This window comes from Canis lupus, chromosome 3 (assembly GCF_003254725.2).
Source record: "Canis lupus dingo isolate Sandy chromosome 3, ASM325472v2, whole genome shotgun sequence".
In the NCBI taxonomy this organism is placed as follows: Eukaryota; Metazoa; Chordata; class Mammalia; order Carnivora; family Canidae; genus Canis; species Canis lupus.
The window spans coordinates 37,854,219-37,876,030 of NC_064245.1; the positions used below are offsets into that span (position 1 = coordinate 37,854,219).

The window sequence follows — 21,812 nt, forward strand, 5'->3', positions numbered from 1 at the left end:
GTGTGCACTTGGAGGTGAAAGGGGGGCTAGAGTCCATGTGCTTGTCTTGGGACCAGGGGCAACCCTAACATATTTTCCTAACTCTGTTTGCTGTGGACTGCAGCCCCTGGGAAGCCTGGCACCCCCGACGGATAGCAAAGTCACAGAGAAGGAAAAGAAGCCCCCAACAGCAACTACCAAGGGGGGAAGGGGAAAAGGAAAAGGCAAGAAGAAAGGGAAAGTGAAAGAGGAGGTGGAGGAAGAAACAGACCCCCGGAAGATTGAGCTGCTGAACTGGGTATGCGTAGAGTCTTCACTCCCCTTTCCTGGGTCACGAAGATCACGAGTTGGTGACTGTCATTCTCCAGGGAAAGGGACAGTAGTCCCTGTTGCCTCTGCTTCAGCTCCACCCAGGCTCTGAGTCCCAGAAGGCAGTGGAGCAGTGATGGGATGGTGTCAATATTTCAAAAGGCAGCAGCAGGTTTCACAAACAGCGCCTGTCACAAACATTCCTGCCTTGTGGGAGAATGAAGCTATGAAGCTCAGAGAGGTGCCCAACATTGGCTCTCTCTGCCTGGCAGATACGTAGATGCTTAATACCTGAAAATATGGGAAAACAACCAATTATTTGGAAATAAACATAGTTCAGGGAACAGTAGAAGGAGCCCATGATTGGGATGTGCAGGTAACAGCATTCGTCTGCGCCAGGAGGCTGAGCCACACGCTGCAGTGTTCCTGGCCTTGCTGCTCTGACCACATAGACAAGGAAGGCGTGAGGCCTCTGCCCTGACATGTGACTCTGACATCGTCACAGCCACTAAACTCTCCCCAGCTGCTCTCTCCAGAAGACTTCTCATTATATACTGAATACTTCAGTTTCCATCATTTTTAAAGGGCAGAAGCAGAAACAATAGATAATAGCATATAAAATATTATAATCCACTGCCTCAAAATACATTGTGTATGGAGTCCAGGGCTTAGAGGTTCAAGTACTGATTATAGTTGCATTTTGCAAAGAATGCTACCATTTATGTGGTTTTTCTTTGCCATCTTTATTTCATGATGTTTTTAAATATTTTATTTATTTATTCATGAGAGACACAGAGATTGAGAGGCAGAGATATAAGCAGTGGGAGAAACAGGCTCCACACAGGGAGCCTGATGTGAAACTTGATCCCAGGTCTCAGGATCACACCCTGGGCTGAAGGCACTAAACTGCTGAGCCACCCGGGCTGTCCGCCATCTTTATTTCAAAAGAAAAGTGAATAAACTCAATTTTTAATTAAAATTAAACTGAGGGATGCCTGGGTGGCTCAGCAGTTGAGCATCTGCCTTTGGCCCAGGGCGTGATCCTGGAGTCCCAGTTTCGAGTCCCACATCAGGCTCCCTGCATGGAGCCTGCTTCTCCCTCTGCCTGTGTCTCTACCTCTCTGTGTGTCTCTCATGAATAAATACATAAAATCTTAAAAAAAAAAAAAAAACTAAATCGAAACTGGAGAGACCAACACCAGTTTGGTTGTAATTTTGAATCCTCTTCAATTTGTTTTAAAATGTTAAAAATTTGTCAAGCTTTGATACTCTGATAGGAAAGGTAGGGACCAAGCTGAGAAAAAAGAGGGGAGATGGGGAGTATTTACTCCAGACAAACTCAAAGGCAAAGAGAACCAGATTTGGCATGCTCTAGGGCCTAGGGGGTCAGACTGTACTTTTCCAGATGCTTCCAGTCTGCCTCTTGCCTGGAGTCTCTCTGGGAGGCCACTCATGGGCTCCCTCTATTTGAGAGAGAGACAGAGACAGAGATAATGAGAGAGAGCATAAGCAGGGAAGAGAGGGAGAAGCAGGCTCCTCGCTGAGCAGGGAGCCTGATGTGGGACTCTATCCTAGGACCCTGGGATCATGACCTGTGCTGAAGGCAGATGCTCTACTGACTGAGCCACCCAGGTGCTCCTCATGGGCTCTCTCTTGTTGGTTTGTTCAGGTAAATGCTCTGGAACAAGCCATGCTGGATGCTTTAGTCTTAGATCGAGTGGACTTTGTGAAGCTCCTGATTGAAAATGGAGTGAATATGCAACACTTTCTCACCATTCCAAGACTGGAAGAGCTTTACAACACAGTAAGTGTTCTAGAAGGAGGGAGACCAGAGGGAAGCTAGCCATCTGATTATATTTATCACCAGCGTATATTTTTATAAATGCCCAAAGATGAGCGCAGAATCCCTGGAACACTGGTTTCAGTTGGGAGGCCTATCATTTAATGGCAGGTGGCTGTTCTCACCCATGCTGGCCACTGCTTATGTTCACGTTCTTACCAAACTACTGCCATGCCTCACCAGACAGCTGCAGAAAGAACTCGGGTGTGGTATATGAACACTAGTTTATACAAAGAGAGAATCTAGCTTCCTAAGTCATTAACAGAGTGAAAAGTTACCAGGGTGAGCAGTTTCTTGGGACATCCACTTAAAAAGCAGCACTTAAAGCAGCTTCAGAGAAAAATGAACTACGCTTTCACTCCAAAGAACTCCACTATCTGAGAATGCAAATATACGTGCAAAATCCTCTTGGCATGTATTATTATAATGTGGATTTTGAGAATGTACATTCCCTGTTCCCATTATAAAATTTCACATAATGAAAATTGTCATCAACAGTTGTTTGGTCCTTGCTGAATTTTTCACACAATATTGCATACCATAAGGTGCTCTTTAAAATAATTCAGTGGGAAGCACTTAGTGCATTTTTGAACATGTACTCCTTAACCACAATCAGTCCTATCTTGCAAAAGAAACAGTCTGATAGTGGATTACATTCCAGCTCTCACAGGTCATTAATTCTATAGAGTAGGGTAGGATTTAGTTCCAAGAGTTCAAGAGAAAAACATATTTAATATGGCTGAATGCTTCTCTTTCAGAGGCTGGGTCCACCAAACACACTTCATTTGCTGGTGAGAGATGTAAAAAAGGTCAGTCTGCCATTTTATATTTCTTACCCACTGGTGTCTTTCAATATGACATTTTATAAAGCAATTTTTAAATTTCTAAAATATATTATTGGAGGCATCAGAAATAATGAATTCCTCTCTCCATAAAAGGGTTTACTTCAAACTGAAAAAAAACGTATATATATTATCTTTTTTAAATTTCACATTCATCCCCACACATGGTAGGTTCATGTTGAATGACTGATTATGGCACCATTACCAATGCCTGGGGCAACAGCCAGGGAGGTGTCATCCTACCGCTGACCTGAGCCTCCATGTCAGTAGAGCCTCATGTTCTGCATCTACTTTAAGATCCACTGCTCACTCCTTCACTTGAGCCAGTTCCCAGAAGGAACATGCCTCATGTCACTGTGTGTGTTCTGTGAACTGAAGCAGTTGTCCTCTCTGCTCCCTCATTAGTGATAGATGTTCCCCACCACCCCGTGCCTTCTACTGCTACTAACTACTTACCATCCGTGTTCCTGTAGGATCTCGTTCACTCACTGTTCTGTCGTGTCACCACAGGCTGAAGGATTAGGTTGGATTAATGTAGAAGTGATTCATTCCTCTAGGATGCAGTCTCTGGCTTGCAAAGTGTGGAACGTCTATTCATATTCTGAGCAAGAGAAAATGACTCAAATGAGAAAATGGAGTTTTCAGAGTCCTAGGTAGCCTGGTCATCCTTTACACAAATGTCTACTTCTAAGAATTCAGGAATTCAGCTTCTACAAATACGCACTGGATCAGCACAGAATCAGTGGATCTGAGAGCCAAGAGGGACCAGTGCCCTTGCTTCCCTCCGTTAGGAATCTGATTCCCCAGATCCCATAGATTAGGAAGAGCAAACATTCAAAAGCCACACCTACCCAAATTCAGACCCAACCATTTCTCACCTAAATGGCTTCAAGAATCCTCTTCCCATCTCCAGCCCCATGCCCCCTGACCATCCCAGTCATAGGACTCCCTGACTTAAAATCCTCCAAAATCTCATGAAGTTCAAAGTCCTTCCAAGACACTTGTACCCCATTGGACTCAGGTCCAGCAACATCCCTACTCTTTCCCATCCCATCCCCACCCCAGGTACACATGCCATACTCTCTGAGGCCCACAGAGTGGGCCATGCCTTGCTCATGTCTGCAGTGTTCTTCCTCTCTGTCACCCACAGTTCCTGCTTTGTCTGCTCCTGGCTACTTCAGGTAAGCTATGCCTCAGGAGTTCAGGGCCAAACTCACTGTTTGTAGCTTTGCCCCCTTCTCCAAAAGAGTGAGCTCCTTGAGGGCAGGGACACCTCTCCTTGTCTCTGCATATGGAATCCCCGACAGGGTGAAGGATCATCTATAGGGGCTGAACAAACTCCTTAATGCCTGCGTGAAGTATTTTGGCAAAATGTGGCCAATTCTAATATAAAACAGAGGACATTTGGAATGTGTAATCTCTGTGCAATGGGCCCCAAGTTTCCACCATCATTTCAGCCATGTGAAACTAAACAAGCAATAAGACATAACATATAGAAAAGAAAAAAGAAAAAAAAATCCTTACAATCAACTGGTCATCTCTGCCTCCTGGTTAAGTCAACAGTCCAGGTACATGAGTGACTGGCCAACCTTGTCTCAACATATCCTGTTGTATTTTGTTGCAACACTCTACTTCTCCTTCAGAAAGTCACAGGGCACCTTGTGGAGCTTTCCCTAAGAAATTCCCAGCCCTGGGATGCACTGTCTTCCCACTGCCTCCTATGGAGTCCTCCTTCCCATCAATGTGGTTACTTCCTCCTTCAGCACAAAATCTGGACTCCAGGCTCCTGAAGCTGGCTTCTCCCCTACAGGCAGCTATCAAAGCACCTTCTCAATAGAACTCATCTGCTCTCACAAAGGAGGTTCCACAGCAGGTGCACCCTATCTCCTCTACATCTACACGTGCACACAGCAGGCCATTTTGAACTAGCCCACGGACAAGTCCAGAGCTCTACCCTGCAGTCTCATGACTTTCTAACTTTTCTCACTGGGAAAGCTTAACTCCATTCTCTGAAGTATGGCTTAATCCTCATCTATCTCAGTCATATGGTAATAGACTGAATATTGTTTAATCCGTTCCTTACATCAACATCCAAGTTGTGGCCTGGAATGGCTACTTGTGCCCAAGGTGTGTGATGAAGACCACACTTGGGATGCATTCTTGCAGGGCCTGAGACATGGCTTCTTTTCTTCCAGGGCAACTTGCCACCTGATTACCACATCAGCCTAATCGACATAGGGCTTGTGCTGGAGTACCTCATGGGCGGGGCGTATCGCTGCAATTATACTCGGAAGAGCTTTCGGACCCTTTATAACAACTTGTTTGGACCTAAGAGGGTAGAACAAAGTGAACTTGTGATGTTTTATTGTTCCTAGAGTCACATGTGGTCCCTTGCTGTCCTTCCCAATATAACTCAGCCTATTCAAAGCCAAGTTCATCACCCCATCCTCAAGCACACCTGTCCTTCCTCCAGTAGCAATCCAGGTGTGAGGCTGTACAGTCCCTAGAGATGCCCATGTTTCACCCAGAGCCTTTACACTCTCAGCCCATCAATTACATCTGCCCTCTGTCCTTTGTCCAAAATAGGCTTCCTCCTAGGCTCCCTTGTCTCTGCCCTCTCCAATCCATCCTATTGCTGTAGCTACCTTCATCTTCCAAACCAAGGAACATGGCTGTGCATTCCCTGCTCAAATACTTCCAGTGCTCCCCACCATCTGAGGAATCACTGCCAAACTCATTATATCACAGCATCCAAGGCCCTCTGTCAGCCTGAGAACTGCTCCACACTGTCATGGGACACCAGAAACCTCTGCCAGAATCAAACTGTACTACTGTACTAGCCATGAGCCATGTTTTCCCCCTGATCAAAATTCCACGCATATTGCAAGCCCAACTCAAATATCAGATCTTTCATGAAGCCCTCCTCTCGACCCCCACATAGAGCTCCATAAGTTCTGTGTCTGCATTTCTGTTAGAGAACCTCTCTGATTCCATCTGAAATCAGATATATGTCTGCACATCTTTCTCCTTAACTGACTTTAGCTGTCCAGAAGCAGTTTCCATATTAAAGCATTTCCTTTCCTTGAGTATTGCCCTTAATTGTTAATGATATAAAGTACGTTTTAACCTAGGATTATGTCCCCTACTAACAACACTACTAATGTACTACTGATGTTACTGTCACTAACGTTAGTTATATGATTAAATGGATGTTTTTATCCTCTTTTATTATGCAGCCTAAAGCTCTTAAACTTCTAGGAATGGAAGTAAGTAAGATATGTTTTCATTGATTTTATATTCACCAATAATCACTTTATGAGTCCAGTCAGGCTTTCTGTTTTAGAGTCAACTTTTGTTATATAGACTTTCCTAGAAAACAATTTATTTAATCTAGACTTTCAAATTCATTGTTATAAACCTTAATATTGTATTCTGTTTCAAATTCCTCAATATCTTAATTGTGCGCCCTTCTGATTTCTAAAAAAATTTATATCTTCTTTTTTTCTTAACCAAACTGGCCTACATATTTGATTGGTATTTTTGCTTTATCAAGCAACTTTCCTTTTCCTGTTTTTGTTCTTAATAATACTTGCTTCATTTTTATTCATTCCTTTCATATAGTTTCTATAGTTACTGTATTGTTTTATTGACTCCTTTTGTAAGTGAGGCTGACTCATTTTCAATCTTCCCTTTATTGCAATAAATGCATGAAAGGTATAAATTTTTCTCTGAGCATTGTTTTCATGATATTTCACAAATTTAGGTAAGTAGAACCTTCATTGCCATTCATTTCTAAAGTGTTTATAATTTTCTCTCTAATCCAAGAGCATTTGAAGGTTTTTTTTTTTTTTTTTTTTTTTTTTTTTTAATGTGTGAGGGAGAACACAACCAGAGGAGGAGAGGCAGAGGGAGAGGGAGAAGCAGACTCCCCACTGAACAGGGAGTCAGCTGGCTCCTGCAGGGCTCAATCCCAGGACCCTGAGGTCATGACCTGAGCTGAAGGCAGACACTTAACTGACTGAGCCACCCAGGTGCCCCTAACCCAAGAGTATTTAAAATCCATAAGTACATTTAAGTATTTCCAGATGCAGACTTTGTTGTTGTTTTATTCCTTGATATGTAGACTACATGATTTCTGGAATCTTTTGAGATACAAAATCTCAAAGGACTTGGAGTATAATGCCTGGTAGAGTTTTGGTAAGATCCATGTATGCTAGAAATAAACATGTATTCTTGGTTTGTTGGGAATATTTCTTACATTTAGCTGTCAGATCAAACTTGGTAATTATGTAATTTAATTTGTTTCTATATTTAGGAATTTTTTCAAGTTCATTTCTAAGTGAGGTGCATTCAGGGACTCTTACTGTGATTGTGGATGTGTCCATTTCTCTTTATACATCCAGTTCGTATCTTTTGTTATTTTATTGGGTTGTTTCTCTTTTTCTTGTTGATAGTGGTTTCGGAAAATTAACTCCTCCTTATTATATCCTCTCTCTAGCAATCTTAAAACTACTTTAAGATAATTTACATGAATTAATATTTTGATAATATTATATATTATAGAAAGGTAGGCTTAAAGGGCTTCTGTTTCATAACATTTCATAACTATTTGTAGATTTATATTTACTTTGGTATATATTTTTTAAATATATACATATATATTTAAAGGTGGGGGAAGGGCAAGGGAAGGAGAGAGTCTTAAGCAGATTCCACATTCAACATGGAGCCTGACACTGGGCTAATTTGGTATGTTCTTGAAAATAAAGCTATGTTTATTTTAAAATTTCTATATGGCAATTTTTAACCTATATAGAACAATCTTCCCTAAATTACTATAACTGTAATTTTACTGTGACAAATTAGAAAAATAGAATAAAAACACTTAAATCCAGGGCAAGGTATGGCAGTTTCAATAAAAATATTACAACGACTCACTAAGAGATTATAACAATTAAGTCAGTCATGAATAATGCATGATAGGAATTAGAGAGCCCCACCCCCTGCCCAGCCACTCCAGCTGTGTGAATGTGCACATGTTGTCCAGACTTTGGGCCACAACTTCCTCATCTGAGGGAATGGAAGAAATTCACAATCTCTGAGTCATTGAAGAATAAGTATAGATAATTGATGGGAAAGCTGTTTGCAAAAGAATAAATATCCATGTCTATTATTCCACTGAGTATTGAAGTCTTAGCCTGCAATAATCTGAGCCCCACATATTTTTCAATTTGCTCCCATGTTGCACTCCCAATCCTTGCAGTCATGACCCACCTTTCTTTCAGATGCTGTTCTATTTTCAGAACCATCGCTCATCATCCCTTTAAGAAATGGAAATTTTGGCTTTTCCTCTGTACCACACTCATGAAAGGACAAAGCTCATTTAAAAAGGAATGTTTGTTCCATTTAAACACTGATAAGGAAACCTACAAGATTTTTCTCTATCCCCTTCTACATTTTCCTATTAATCTCTGGTTCACATATATCTGGCAAATGAGTGTTGATATTGGGAGACTTCCCTGAGGAAATAAACTTTACCTGCCTCTCCCATGGTGCTGTTTGTATTTTAGTGTATTCTTTGTTTCAGTTTTGCAGCATGTCCTCAGGGTTTTATTTTATTTATTTATTCATGAGAGACATAGGGAGAGGCAGAGACATAGGCAGACAAAGAAGCAGGCTCCCTGCGAGAAGCCCAATGCAGGACTCAATCCCAGGACCCCAGGATCATTCCCTGAGCCAAAGGCAGACACTCAACCACTGAGCCACCCAGGCTTCCAAGGGTTTTAAAATATTTATTACTGAAGTATAGTTGACATACAGCGTTATATTAGTTTCGGGTGTACGGCTGATTCAACAATTCTATACATTACTCAATGCTCACCCTGACAAGTGTCATCACCATCAGTCACCATACAGCGTTATTACAACATTATTGCCTATATTCCCTATGCTGTAGTTTTCATCTCTAAGACTTGTTTATTTTATAACTAGAAGTCTGTACCTCTGAATCCCCTTCACTTATTTCACCCATCCCTACATACCCTCCCCTCTGGCAGCCACCAGTTTTTTCTCTGTACATAAGTCTGGGATTTTTGCTTGTCAGCTTATTTATTTGTTTCGTTTTCTAGATTCCACACATAAGTGAAAATCATGTAGTATCTTTCTCTTTCTAACTTATTTTACTTATCATAATATCCTCTACATCCATCCATGTTGTTGCAAATGACAAGATCTTATTCTTTCTTACGGCTGAGTAATATTCCATTGTGTATAAATACCACATCTTCATTCATTCATCTGTCGATGGACACGTGTTGCTTTCACATCTTAGCTATTGTAAATAATACTGCAATAAACATAGGGGTATATGTATCTTTTCAAATTAGTGTTTTTGTTTTCTTTGAGTAAATGGTCAGCAGTGGAATTACTGGATCATAGGGTAGTTCTATTTTTAATATTTTGAGGAACCTCCATATGGTTTTCCACAGTGACTGCACCAGCTTGCATTTCCACCAACAGTGTATGAGGGTGCCTTTTCCTCCACATCCCCATGTATACTTGTTATTTGTATTCCCTCAGTTTTTAAAGGCTTGTGAAAAAAAAACCTGCCAACCCAGGAGTATAAACTCATCAAACAGTAGTATGCTATTTCTGTCAATTTGGGTTTAGATGGTTTACTTATTATAATAAACATGTGCTTCTATTCACAAGAATCAATATACTGAGTGAGAACTGCAGATATATTTACAAAATCTCTTTATTACTGCTGACGAAGGGTTTTCCTTTTTTTTTTTTGGTAGTCATGAAATCCTTTGTTGTGCACTTATAGCAGAACCATGAAAAATGTGTTTGCCTCCCCTCAGGATGATGAGCCTCCAGCCAAAGGGAAGAAGAAGAAAAAGAAGAAAAAGGAGGAAGAGATTGACATTGATGTAGATGACCCTGCTGTGAGTCGGTTCCAGTATCCCTTCCATGAGCTGATGGTGTGGGCTGTGCTGATGAAGCGCCAGAAAATGGCAGTCTTCCTCTGGCAGCGAGGAGAGGAGAGCATGGCCAAAGCACTGGTGGCCTGTAAGCTCTACAAGTCCATGGCCCATGAATCCTCCGAGAGTGAGCTGGTGGATGATATCTCCCAGGATTTGGACAACAACTCAAAGTTAGTGTCTCAAGGGAACTTAAGAACCAGGAGAAATTACTGTCCTGAGTACTTGCCCTTTTGGGGGAGGGTGGCAAATGTATTTCTCACTTAAGTACAATTATGTTTATTTTTTAAATAATCTTTTTTTTAAAGAGTTATTTATTTATTCACAAGAGAGAGAGAGAGAGGCAGAGACAGAAGGCAGAGGGAGAAGCAGGTTCCTCACAGAGAGCCCAATGCAGGACTCTATCCCAGGACCCAAGGATCATGACCTGAGCCACCCAGGCTTCCCAGTACAATTATGTTTAAAGCTTGTTCATAAATCACTTTGTCCATTATGTCAATATTTTTTCTCCTGTCTCTCTGAGGTATTTCTATACTGTCATTGTTTTTATTGCCCTCTCATTGAGCTATTGAAACATAATTCTAATGCAAAGACAGTAAAATGGATTTCCATACAGAAATACACAAAAGAGAACAACTCTCATAAATGTGTCCCTGAACATGAATTTCCCAAGTGCTCCTCCATTTTCCTCCCGTTTAGCTGGGACAGGACAGCTAGAGGGGCCAGTTAGGCTCTGATAACTCCCAAGTTAAACTGTGGCTAACTAGTTTCTCCTTTGGGCAAGTCTTGTTAAGAAGATCAGAGTACTCTGACATATTTCAGGATGCTTCCTTTTCTCCTCCTTGTGTTGACACATAAGGAGATTTTTCTCTCATCTTGGGAGAGATGAGAACTTGGGAACTCTCATGGGAACTTGTGGAGCTCTTGGTGGTAAAGCTCACAAAAGTGTGAGCACACTTCCCTAAGACTGGGCGCCCCTGGAGTTATTAAGTCTCAGATGTGTGCTCACAGAGCCTCCAACAATTTATCAATTATAGTTTGGGTTTTACTACCCCCTCTGCTCTGGTTCTAGAGGTTTGTGCTCTAGTAAGTCATGAGTCTCTGTATCCACCTGTCTGTCTCTGCAATTTTGGGAGAAGTTGGCCCTGTGACCTCAATTCTCTGATGAATTTAGAAGATTTATCAATTTTTCAGTTTGTCCAACCTTTCACTTATTGTTAGGACAAGTGGTCACTTCCAAGCCCCTTACATGCAGAACTCAAACCCAGAAGTCCCAATACAACTTTATACGCCCATAAACTTGAGGCCTGTACAATCAACTCTGCCAACATCTAACATCTTTGTTTTCTGAGACACACTGCTCTTATTTTGGACTCAATGATTTCCAAAGTCACTAGCTGATTTCTAAACATCAGGAATTCGAGGCTATCTAAAAAATAAGGAAGTATTCTCCTAATTCAGTGGGTTGCTCAGCAATATCCTTCTGCTTCTTGGAAGATTATCATGGTGCTACGTCACCGCACAGCCTATAGAACCTGAGGCCTGAAAGCATTGCTCTTGAGAGAACAGAGAATGCCATTCCTCCCTTCTATATCCTTCAGCTCATCATTGGACTAAAACTTTACAAAAAATGAAACAAAAACATGAAGGGTGATCACCATGGGACTTTATCTTAACCACATTCCATGAAAATGTTGAAGGAACAGAGCATGTTTATGACTGTTATTGAATATTTGAATGAGGGTCATGTAGAAAATGGAATAAATTTTATGTTTACAGGGGCAACTGGGTGCCTCAGTTGATTAAATGTCTGCCTTCAGTTCAGGTCACCATCTCAGGGTCCTGGGATCAAGCCCTGCACTGGGCTCTCTGCTCAGCAGGAAGTCGGCTTCTTCCTCTGTGTTCTTTCTCTCTCTCTCTCTCTCTCTCTGACTTAATCTCTCTCAAGTAAATATTTTTTAAAATATTTTTTAAAAATATTATGTCTACAATTCAACTTATGTCATCCTCTCCTCCTCCAACTTGGCTCACATTACTTTCCCATCCTCCACCTCCATTGACTAGAACTTCACTGCTCTATGCCCCATGACAGCTAGAACCTGTCTCTTTCATAGCATTGACAGTGTTGAATTCTCTTGTAACCAGCATGTCATTGAAATATTGCACACATGCTGAGAAGGCATACATACAAATGTATGTGTTCACATACCAGTATATGACTAGCACCTAGATCAAGAAACAGGAACTTACTCAGACCTGCCAGCCTTCCTGGTGTCCCCTTTCAATGTCCATCTGTACCCTCCACAAAGGGTAGTTACTATTCTGACTTCCATTGCCACAGAGGCTTTGCTGTCCTTTCTGTCTGTATCCCTGTTCCATGAATACTCAAGGGAAAGAAATTGTCTTCTCATCTTTGTGTCCCTGGGGCCTGAGGGGCAGATGTCCCTGGGGCCTGAGGGGCAGTCCAATACGAACTCCATCTGAGGGGCACTTGGGTGGGTCAGTGGTTGAGTGTCTGTCTTTGGCTCAGGTCATGATCCCAGGGTCCAGGGATCAAGTTCCGCATCAGGCTCCCTATGCGGAGCCTGCTTCTCCCTCTGCCTATGTCTCTGCCTCTGTGTGTGTGTGTCTCTCATGAATAAATAAATAAAATCTTTTTTTAGTTTTTAAAATTAAAAAAAAGCTCCATTTGCAGCAAGAACAGTCAGTAGCCCAATATGACCAAGCACAGAGTTCTGGTCCCAAGCTATTCCGCTCTGGCAACATACCCCATGAGCCTCCTGACTGCAGAGGATTGGAAATCAAGCATTCTCTGTCCTGTGGCTCCATGATGTCCCTGTCAACATGTCTCTCTAACAAAGAGCATGTGACATTGCAGCTTCAGTTCTGATCTCATATCTTTCCCTCCAGAGACTTTGGCCAGCTTGCCGTGGAGTTGTTAGATCAGTCCTATAAGCATGATGAGCAGATTGCCATGAAACTGCTGACTTATGAGCTGAAGAATTGGAGCAACTCCACATGCCTCAAGCTGGCGGTGGCCGCCAAGCACCGGGACTTCATCGCTCACACCTGCAGCCAGATGCTGCTGACTGACATGTGGATGGGAAGGCTGAGAATGAGGAAAAACCCCGGCCTAAAAGTACGTATGACTTGTGGTTATATCAGTAACAAGTGACACCTGTGAGCTCTTAACGCTGCACCCTGCTTAGCTGGGCACTTCCTGGGGATTATTTCATTTATTCCTCAGAACAACCCCACCAGGCAGATGTTTGTCTTTGAGATGAAAACCTGACATTTCAATATTAAGTAACTTACCTAGTAAAGCGTGGTAAAGCATGGGTCCAGGATCTGAACCCAAGTGGTCTAATGCCCAAACTAACCACAATCCCTGGCTTACAGAGCTTGGAGTCCACCTTAACTAACCTCAAACCCCTGGACAGGCCATCTACCTGCCATTGAAGCAGGCATCTGAACTCTGTTTCTACAGATCCCCTTACAACTCTAAAGTTATGTGATGTTATTTTAATTGGCAATGTTTTCACTACATAGGGTTTCTAAGAGAATATAAAATTATGAAAGGGTTTGCAAAGGATGTAGTGGGTAGAAAAGTGTATTTTGATCAAATCCTAGCTCTGCTGTTTACTATTAATGACTAGGTTACCTTTTTTTTTTTTTCTTTTAAGTTGGCTCCACACCCAGCGCGGATCCCAGTGCAGGGCTTGAACTCACAACGCTGAGAGCAAGATCTGAGCTGAGATCAAGAGTTGGACATCTAACCAACTGAGCCACCCAAGTGCCCCAACTATTAGGTTATCTTTAGATAACCCAGTCCCTAATGGCAATATTATGCCAATCTCATGAGATAGCCATGAGTATAAAGAAAAGACATTGTATGTTATACTGTGTAGTGTGGTTCTGTCAAATAGAAGGCAATCCATGTCTTAAAAAGTATGAAGGTTATGCTTTATTCCTGTATGAAAAATGAGCAGCACGATTAAGTCAGTCAGATTAAATGGGTATAAGGAGTCATTGAGATCCAAGAAGAAAGTGCTCAAGAAGAACAGAAATGACTCCAAAAATGGAGGTACTAAGAAGCTACAAGTATCAGAGATATAGGTTAAGGAAGAAAACAAGAACAATTTCCTAATAAGAAAATCCTTCAAGAGAATGTACAAGGGGAATCCAATCTCAGGAAAAAAAATATATACACCAATAGTTAAGTTTCAGTTATGATTAAAATTAAAATTTGGAATGATTCTGAATGGCTGATAGAGTGTAAAAAAGACCATTTGACCTCTGATTCCAAGAACATGATCCTTTAGTGCTGCCAGAATTCTGTATTAAAATTGCTATATAGCCATGCAATACACAATATTTATATATTAATAAAAGTGGAAATGCTTGTTCTTGGTTTTCAGCTTTTAGAGTAGGCCCATAGACAAAGCACTGAAGACTCAAATAGAATTCCTAAACAATTCAAATGCCACCAAGTATGAAAACTCAAAAGCAAAGGCACAGCAGGGAAAAATTGGGTGGTGAAAGGCAGAAGGGAGGGCAGTAAGAAGGATAATATCCCATATTATAAAGTGGGAAATTGAGACTATCAAATGTTGTTGACACAAAAGATAAAGATTTCAGCTTATGATGTAAAGTTACAAAGGCAACTTTTTGGGAACTGAAAATATTCATGTTGCTATTAAAGGTGGAACAGAGGAATAGGATGAAAAGGTCAAATCTTGTCTAAAATCATAGGATGTCAATAGGTCATACTTACATTAACAAAGAAATAGCAGTATAAGATATCACTCAGGTTGTTCAAAATGTGAAGTTATCATTAAGAACTAAAATCAGAAATAGTAGGATGCCTGGGTGGCTCAGTGGTTGAGCATCTGCCTTCAGCTCAGGGTATGATCCCAGCCTCCTGGGATCAAGTCCCACATCAGGCCCCTTGCATGGAGCCTGCTTCTCCCTCTGCCTATGTCTCTGCCTCTCTCTCTTTCTCTCTCTGTGACTATCATAAATAAATAAAAATTAAAAAAAAATAAAATAAAAAAACAAAATCAGAAATAGTTCTAAGTTACTATGTCAAAATATAATTCAAAGATTTTTCTTGAAGATAAATGATTTGAAATTATATATTTAAAAAACACATTCAAAATCTGAGTATATCAAACTGGAACAACCAACATCAACACATATTTTTTTTAACACATATTTTTAAATTACTGGATTTTAGTGAAAAACAAAAAGCTCTCTGTACATCCAGGCAAGATACAACAGCAACAAAAGTGACTTATAAGGGAAAGAAAATTACCATCAGACTTTCAACAGCAATCATTTGTGTCAGGAAAAAAAAAAAAATAGGGTGTGTCATATAAAGATACTCCCAGAAGGAAAATGACAAGTCAGGATTTTATATCCAACAAAAGTGATTGTTAAATATAAAGGGTACACAAAAGTTCTTACCAACAGGCAAGAACCCCAGGAAATATTGTTCCTAGGAGCCCTTTCTGAAGACTATTAGAGAATGACCTTCCAAGAACCAAAATAACCAGAGAGACATCAGTATAAGGACTAATGAAAAGCCTCAGATATTTACTTACAGTGCTGAAACTAGGGAAGGGTTAAGACGGAGAGACCATAGTATGTAATAGCTATGTGTTCTAATAATATAGATATAATATAACCATTTTAAAAGGGAAGAGAGAATCAGAGCACCTATGCAAAAAAAAAAAAAAAAAAAAAAAAAGGAAATGTTTCCAGCAATCATGATTGATAGTAGTAGTATTAATAGTGTTATTCTGAAACTATAAAGTTAAAGCAACTGAGTAACAAGGGATATTTTAATTCTATAATCAGATCAGTCCTTGAGAACTAGGACTCAGTGTGAAACAAAAGGAAACACAGCTATAGTCTAGAAAGGTCAGAGTAGAAACCCTGTAGCACTTATTGGAAGCATCAATATGAACTCATTCCTTCTCTGACCCATGAAAAGCCTAGATACAATGACCTACCTAAAAGCCATAAACATCTCCAATATCATTTCCCACTAACTGGAGCCAGAATTTCTTAGTGATGTGGTCCTTTCCAGATCCAGCAAGAAATGTACAAGATAAGCCTAGAACATCTTGACACACCAGAAGGCAAAGAAGCTATCAAAGACCAGTAGGGTAAGAACCGGAAGACCAGAAGTTTCCACTGGCCAAAGATGGGACAATTTGACTTTTAGTAATATTAGTAACAGCAATAGATGGAAATACATTATACATGTTTAAATCCATGAGTTTATAATGATATTTTAATATCTTCAGTGGATAATAAGAAACCAATTCATTAGCTGAAAGATAGTTAAATAAGAATCAAGCATTCATCCTGCATTTTCTACAGGAACTCAACCATGAGTAACCACTGAGAAGATGAAGGGAAATGTGAGAGTGTTCATAGATTTATTCCAACTAAGAGATGAAAAATAAATGAGTTAGAACATCACCAACTCTCAACACCCAGTGAGTTAACAAATCTAATGAGCATCAGTGGCTGCAAACATCACCAAGCCCTTCCTGATGAAGGAACATACTGTCTACAGTCTCAGCAAGGAGCTTGAACCTGGGTCTGGTCAGGACTCTGCATCCAGCCACCAAGTGGACAAAGGAACACCTTGAATAGTATAAAAGTCATGTAATCCCCCAAATCCACTCCATAATCAACTCTACAGGTCCAAATCCTCGAGCTCTTCAGATAACCATCCGGAAAACATGCATACCAAAAAACAATTTAAAAACATACCAGAAAAAAAAATAAAAATAAAAACATACCAGAATTTGGGGGCACCTGGGTGGCTTAGTGGTTGAGCTCTGCCTTTGGCTCAGGAATGAGTTCCACATGGGGCTCCCCACATGGAGCCTGCTTCTCCCTTTGCTGGTGTCTCTGCCTCTCTGTGTGTGTCTCTCATGAATAAATAAATAAAATCTTTTTTAAAAATACCAGAATTTTAAAGGGCAAGATTAAATCATAGTGCCTGCCACAGCACTTTCCAATAGAAATAAAATGCAAGCCACCTGTCATTTTAAACTTTCTAGTTACAAAAAGTAAAACCTTTAATGGTTATAAAAAGCTTTGTTAAAATACATTGTAATTAGAGAGTATACTTATCATGATGAGCACTGAGGAATGTAAGGAAGTGTTGAGTCACTATATCATACACCTGAAAATAGTAACAGTATATGTTAACTATACCATAATTAAAATTAAAAATATAATAGGGACACTTGGGTGGCTCAGTGGTTCAGTGTCTGCCTTCGGCTCAGGGTATGATCCCAGGATCTGGGATTGAATCCCCCATCGGGCTCCGTGGAGGAGCCTGCTTCTCCCTCTGCCTGTGTCTCTACCTCTCTCTTTCTGTGTCTCTCATGAATAAATAAATAAATCTTTTTTAAAAATTAAAAATATAATAAATTAAAAAATGAAAGTATATTGTAAAAAGAAACAGTTGAAATTATTTTTAATATTTATTTAAATCAGTACATGCAAATACAAAATATTATCGTTTTGACATATCAATTGAAAAAATCATTAATGAGATAGTTAATATTCTGTTTTTGTACTAAGTCTTTGAAATCTGTTGGGTACTTTGCACTTACAAGTGCACATCCCCATTTAGACCAGCCACATTTCTAGTGCTCCATAGCAACATGTGGCTTGTAGCCCCCAAACTGGATAACCCACATCTAGGGATGCACAGTCAGGAGATAAAGCTATAAAAGAACAGAAAGAACTTTGTTCCTTTAAAGTGAGGATGGAGGATCCTTTTGGAGATGGATTTGTGATAGGGCAGGGTACGTGAAAGGGCTTCTACAGTGGCTGACACGAACCAATTTTATAATTTGCAAGGAATATGAGGATGCTCACTTTATAATGACTCATTAATCTTTGCCTTTGTGTGTGTGGTGTGTTTTGTATCTGCATTTTATTTTATGATAAAAAATATTTACAAGAGTTTGCCTTGGGGAACAGGATTGGAGAAGCAGAGAAATGAGCAGAGGTCCTCCTCTTTTTACTAGGAGTCCATCCAGCCCATTCAGATGTTCAACCACGTATCCATATTACTCTGACTTTTTAAATATTTTGTTTATTCATGAGAGACACAGAAAGAGGCAGAGACATAGGCAGATGGAGAAGCAGGCTCCCCACGAAGAGCCCAATGCAGGACTTGATCCTAGGACCCCAAGATCACAACCTGAGCCGAAGGGAGACGCTCAACCACTGAGCCACCCAGGTGCTCCCACTTTGATTTTTAAAATATGAATAAATCACAAATCATAAAATAAAATATGAGTAAATAAAATTCAGAAAAGAGACCCAAGAAAGTTGATTAAGTTGCAAACACTTTCCTTTTTTCACCTAATGCTTCTCTTAAATATTATGTATGCCAAGAGGTAGAAATATTTTTAAGCACCAAATTTCCTTCAAAGCATTTCTACACTTACAGCATAAAAATATACTTATTTTAAAGCAATAATTATTTGGATCATTCTTTTTTGTTTGTTCTTTTTAACCTAACTTTTTAAAGTAGGTAATATGCACATAGTTCAAAAATTAAAACAAGACTATTTAAAAGTGTAAATGACAATGTGTCCCTCCCATACCTGTCCCACATCTGCCCTGTTCCCACCCAGCAGCAACCACTGATAGTCATTCCTTGTGCGTCCTTCCATTTCTAAAGCTACTATGAGTGATCATCGTCTTTGTATTCTCTTTTTCACAAGAGCTGGCATACTCACTATTTAGTATCTTGCTTTTTCACCTAAACCAGGAGCTCTTTCCATATTATTATATAGGAAGTTCTCATTCTTTCCCAGCTGGATCACATTCCATTATTTCAGATTAATATTTAGCCAGTCCCCTCTGAGGCCATGGAGGTCACTCCTGTCTCGTGGTGTTATACCCAGTGGCAGAATGAATGTTCTTGGACACATATGGTGTCTCACGTATCTGTTAGATAGATGTCCAGAAGTGGAATTAGTGGCTCCATGGGGATATGTGCTTGCAATTTTGATAGGTTCGACCAGCCTCCCTCTGTGGGGATTGTTCAATTTGTACCTCCACCGACAATGTAGGAGAATGTCTGTTTTCCCACAGTCTCACCAACACAGGGGAGGAGTTAACTTTTGAATTTTTCCAATCTAGTGGTAAACTACAATATCTCTGTGTAGTAATTGCATTTATCTTATTGAGTAAGGGTGAGAACATTCTCCTCTCAGTACCAATGTCTCAGCTCACAGCCTTTGCTTATTTTTCTGCTGGATTGTTAGATTTTTTTTCTTCTCAATTTCTAGGAACTCTTTTCTAATTAGAAAGATTAGCCCTTTGCCTGTTACATGAGCTGCAAATATGTTTTCCTATGAGTTGTTTTTTACTTCGGTTAAGGCTTTTTTTTTTTTTTTTCTGTACAGAAACTTCGTGCTTGTTTAAATTTCCAAATATAGTGATTTTTCTTTGATTGCTTATTTCATTTTGCTAATCTTAAAATTAAGGTATAATTACTTCTTGATTTGGGAGCATAATTAGAAAGGCCTTTCCCCAACCATCCTCTTCTGAAAAATTCTTATGTGATTCTTTTTAGTTATTTTACATTCTTCCCACACTACCACTACCTTTTTTCTCTTTCATGAAATCTTTATTTTTTTTTTAAGATTTTATTTATTTATTCATAGAGACACACAGAGAGAGAGAGAGAGGCAGAGACACAGGCAGAGGGAGAAGCAGGCTCCATGCAGGGAGCCCGACATGGGACTCGATCCTAGGTCTCCAGGATCATGCCCTGAGCTGCAGGCAGCGCCAAACCACTGCGCCACCGGGGCTGCCTTCTTTCATGAAATCTTTATATTTTTTTTCATGAAATTTTTAATCTTTAATTTATGCTGCTGTGAGATAGAATCCAACTTAATTGTGTTTTAGATGATCACCCATGATTTCTCAATACCACTTATTAAATAGTCCATCTTTATTCTTCCAATTTGAAGTGGTACCTTTACTTAATACTATTTTTCTATGTGTATTTGAATCTATTTCTGGACCTTCTATTCTATTCCTTTGTTTGGTCTATTCATGCACCTGAATTTTTTCATCATATAACTTTTTAAATATGGTAGAAATAGCCCCTTTGTGGTGTTCTTAATAATGGATCGCCGTGAGAGATTTTTCTCAGCACTGAACATTGGGAACAAATTTCCATATTGGAGATACACATCACAGCACTGATAAAAATGACAACAAAGTTTTCCACCCACGGGCCAGGGCATCCTTTTGTCTAGGTCAAGCCCAAATTACATTTGTCTTTTATCTTGATCCATACCTTCACATTTACATCTAAGTTATTTCCATATAAAATATTTTCTATTTACTTCCCTGAAGGTATTATTTATTTTATTTATTTATTCTCACTTTTATTATTATATTTTAAAAATTTACCTGCTTTGAAACTTAATGTAAGCCCTCTGCTTTTTAAGGATTCCACACAATACCACTTGCTGTCTATCTGAAATAATTTGGCACAAGTTCTTTTTCACAGTCTGCAACTCCACCAATGTATCAAACCAAATAAGCCACAGAACATCAGGACAGTGATAAACCTGTCATAGGACTGCTTAATTTATTGAGTAATGCTGAAGATCATAATTTTAAATTTTTACGTATACTAGGAAAATTTTCTAGGTTTGCCATAGCTTAAAAATCTAAAAATCTTAACAATTTTTTTCTCATTCTACATAGGTTATAATGGGGATTCTTCTTCCCCCTACCATCTTGTTTTTGGAGTTTCGCACATATGATGACTTCTCTTATCAGACATCCAAGGAGAATGAAGATGGTAAAGAGAAAGAAGAGGAGAATATGGTCAGTGCTACACTTGATCATAAAAGTATCAATTCACTCTCATTCTCAAAATTGTTGAGATTTCTCTTACCATGAGTTTAGAAACCACCATAATTGGGGAACTCTGTATAATTCTTTATTTTTAAAGAGACCTGTCTGTTAAATGTTATGTATTTCCCATTCAGCAACCTGCTTGACATGTGCCATTCTGTTTTCCAGGATGCAAATGCAGACGCTGGTTCAAGAAAGGGTGATGAGGAGAATGAGCACAAAAAGCAAAGAAGCATTCCCATTGGAATGAAAATCTGTGAATTCTATAACGCTCCCATTGTCAAGTTCTGGTTTTACACGGTAAGGCTTCCTCCTTAGCATTTGCTACATAGCATGTTTTGAGCACACAGAATTGTGAGACTTGAAAAACATGTCAAAGGCTTTTTAAAATGTTTAAAATAAAAAAAAATAAAATGTTTAAAATTCACAGAATTAAAATGAATTGTGAAAACAAAACCGGGACTCATTCAGATCTTCAGCTAAAATTGTATCTGCATATCTTGTCCTATATTTACACGCATGCAGGAATGTGGCCATCCTAGCCCCAAAAGCATCACTTTGTAAAGCAAAACAGTCCTGTTTGCTTAAGATGAAGGATTTTTTAATGCCTTCAGTAATAGAAACTTAGGGAAATACAGTTTTATTTTTAAGTGAACAAAGTGGACTCGTGGTTTAAAGAGCGAACTGACAAATGCCATTTTCTTCATAAAACCAGTGGGTTTACCAAAGGAGTGTAGTTGAACCCAGATCATAAGCTCCTAGAACAGAGAAGCAAATTAAGGCCTCTCCACTCTGAAATGCACACCAAACTGACAACTGCTTGGTTGTACATTTTCCTCCACATGCCTTTGGGGCCCACTGTTTTAACATCCCCAAGAGTGTGGTGCCAGCTATAACAAGAGTGGCCTCAGCCTTACACATGCATGCTATGACTTTTGT

At 39.8% G+C, this 21,812-nt stretch overlaps 1 protein-coding gene across 1 annotated transcript in view; it reads left to right on the top strand.

Annotated features, from left to right (window-relative positions):
* The window catches only part of TRPM1 (transient receptor potential cation channel subfamily M member 1), a 94,555-nt gene that overhangs the window by 39,511 nt on the left and 33,232 nt on the right, over window positions 1-21,812 (top strand). The window contains exons 11-19 of the mRNA XM_049108006.1: window positions 104-277; window positions 1,958-2,092; window positions 2,887-2,937; window positions 5,166-5,306; window positions 6,207-6,236; window positions 9,831-10,123; window positions 12,861-13,089; window positions 20,721-20,843; window positions 21,042-21,173. Of these exons, the coding sequence (XP_048963963.1) occupies window positions 104-277; window positions 1,958-2,092; window positions 2,887-2,937; window positions 5,166-5,306; window positions 6,207-6,236; window positions 9,831-10,123; window positions 12,861-13,089; window positions 20,721-20,843; window positions 21,042-21,173 (1,308 nt within the window). The remainder of the gene's footprint in view (window positions 1-103; window positions 278-1,957; window positions 2,093-2,886; window positions 2,938-5,165; window positions 5,307-6,206; window positions 6,237-9,830; window positions 10,124-12,860; window positions 13,090-20,720; window positions 20,844-21,041; window positions 21,174-21,812) is intronic.